Below are 2238 nucleotides of genomic sequence, written 5' to 3' on the forward strand. Positions count from 1 at the left end.
CTCGCCTGGAGGGACTTTGTTAAACATTTTTCACGGTTTGGATGGCACCTCTGGGTCTTGGCATGTGGAGAGTTATGAGTGTTGCAAAAAATCCCAAACAGCATTTAACTCAAGGGATTAGAGGAAATTCAGTGAGGCAGCAAGGGGGAACTGGCTGAAGCTCCCACAGTTGCTCTTCTCTGGTTCTCTCCCGTTTTTTTGCTGAGTCACGGAGAAAGTCAAAAGGCCAACAGAAAGCCCTGATTCCTGACACAGCCAGATCTAGCTGGCATTTCAACTGATTTCATTCTGGCTTTAAAGTGCCTTTAAAATAAAACAAGTTTCCTTTTTTTCCTAGCCATAAAGTTTATTAAAATTGTTCATTAATGCTTCGAATGTAGCAAGAACGTTTATAGATCCCAAAATATACATATGTGTTTTTTTCTTATAGAAATAGATTTTTCTTTATAATAAAAAAAACCCCAGGAACATCTTTAACAGATTACTCAATTCATGACTGACAGTTACACGAGATTGCATCATGTGTACACAGCATTCCCAGCCATGTTTAAAGGATTGCATCACTCTCTGCTTTTTCTCTCCCTCTCTCGCTCTGTTTTAAATAACACGAACATTCAACAAACTCTGCAGAGAGACCGCTTCGGGGAAAGGGGGGCTCGGTGGGACTGTAACATAAAAAAAAAAATTACCATCGGCAACTGTCATTCCGCCACACGGTGCTGAGGACTCCGGCGCCCGCCAGGAGAGTCCCCCTCCTAGGACAAACGGCGGAAGATTTTTCCACCAACTTGCAAATAAAAGACAACAACAACAACAAAACAAAAACCTTGAGTCTCTCCCCATTTCTTCCCCCTCCCCGATCCAATCTGTCCTCATAGGGGAGGGAAAAAGCAGCCACCAGATCCACCCCTCCCCCCTCCCATCCTCCTTCCCCAAATTCAAGCCCTTTCTCCCTCTCCCTCCCCCCGAACCCCAACCACTGCGGCTCTAGCAGTGTCCAGCGGTGGGGCTAGCAGTGGCCAGATGTGGCCAGCAGGGGCTCGGGCAGCTGTTTGAACAAGTTCCTGAGGGTGCTCAGCTCCCGGGAGAGCTGCTCCACTTTCTTTTGCAGCCGCTCGTTCTCGGCGGTCAGTTCCAAGACTTTGTGCTGCGTCTCCAGGTTGCGCAGTTTGGCTTTGTCCCGGCTCTTGCGCACCGCGATGTTGTTCCTCTCCCGGCGGATCTTGTACTCGTCGCTGTGCTTGTCCACGCTCTTCTTGGACTTGTTCTTGCCCCCGGGGGTCCCGGCGTAGCCCCCGCCGCCAGACTTGGAGGAATCGGACGGATTGGGGGTGCCGGGGGGGCTGGAAGAGGACGAGGTGGACAGGTTGCCGCTGCTGCCGCTTGGCACCGATTGGTAACCGAGGTAGGAGCGCATGGTGCTGCCGTAGGGGGAGGACATGCCCCCCGGCCCCGGCCCTGCGCCTCCTTCTTCCTTACAGGGCCCTTTGCAAGAGTCCAGGGACTCGAAGACCGGCTCCACTTTGGTCTCCACGATCTGGGGCGGGAAGCAAGTCAGCAGTCCCCCGAGCTTCTGGCCCTGGCCGGCGCCCGGGTGGCAATGCCTGGGCAGGCTGATGTAGGTGTAGTCGGGCTTCTTGCTGCCGCCTTTATAGTCCTCGGAGAAGAGGTCGGAGAGGAAATCTTGGCTGCTGTTGCTGCTGCAGGGAGGCTCAAAGTTGCCCCCTGCTGCTGCTCCTGCAGGAGGAGGCTGCGGCTGCGGCGGCGGCGGCTGGGATGCTAAGGGGTCCAGGTAATGGCTGATGTCGATGGTTCTCTCGTGGTCCCCTACGGTGAACTCAGTCATGGAGCGGCCCCCTGCCGCCCGCGGGTGCACCTTGCTCAGAGCAGCCAGACAGTCCGCCTCGTAATAGAAATTGGCCACTTCCATGGATTTAAAGGCGGGTGGCTGGATGGGGAGGCATGCTGGGTCCCAGGCCACCAGGCGTTGCATGAAAGCAACGGGGGGGGTGCAGGGAGGAGGAGACAGCGCAGGGGGGGCCCCCCAGCCACAGGATCAAGCTGCCAAAGGTGACGTGGGGGGCCTGCAACTCCTGCCTCGGTCTCTGGTGCTGGGTCCGGCTTCCCAGCTGTGCTGCCCACCTGGGCTGGCTCAGATCCTGCTGCGGCGGCGGCTGCTGCTTCTCCTCCGGACCATCTGGTTCTAGGTCCCGAGTCCTAAAGTCTCTGACTTAGGAA

General features: G+C 55.6%; 1 protein-coding gene across 1 annotated transcript; it reads right to left on the reverse strand.

Annotated features, from left to right (window-relative positions):
• Window positions 1-332: 332 nt before the first annotated feature.
• CEBPB (CCAAT enhancer binding protein beta) lies at window positions 333-2238 on the reverse strand. The gene has a single exon (XM_034787286.1). It carries the CDS (start codon window positions 1991-1993, stop codon window positions 1010-1012), a length of 984 nt encoding a protein of 327 aa, XP_034643177.1. The 5' UTR covers window positions 1994-2238; the 3' UTR covers window positions 333-1009.

Source organism: Trachemys scripta, chromosome 12 (genome assembly GCF_013100865.1).
Source record: "Trachemys scripta elegans isolate TJP31775 chromosome 12, CAS_Tse_1.0, whole genome shotgun sequence".
Lineage (NCBI taxonomy): Eukaryota > Metazoa > Chordata > Testudines > Emydidae > Trachemys > Trachemys scripta.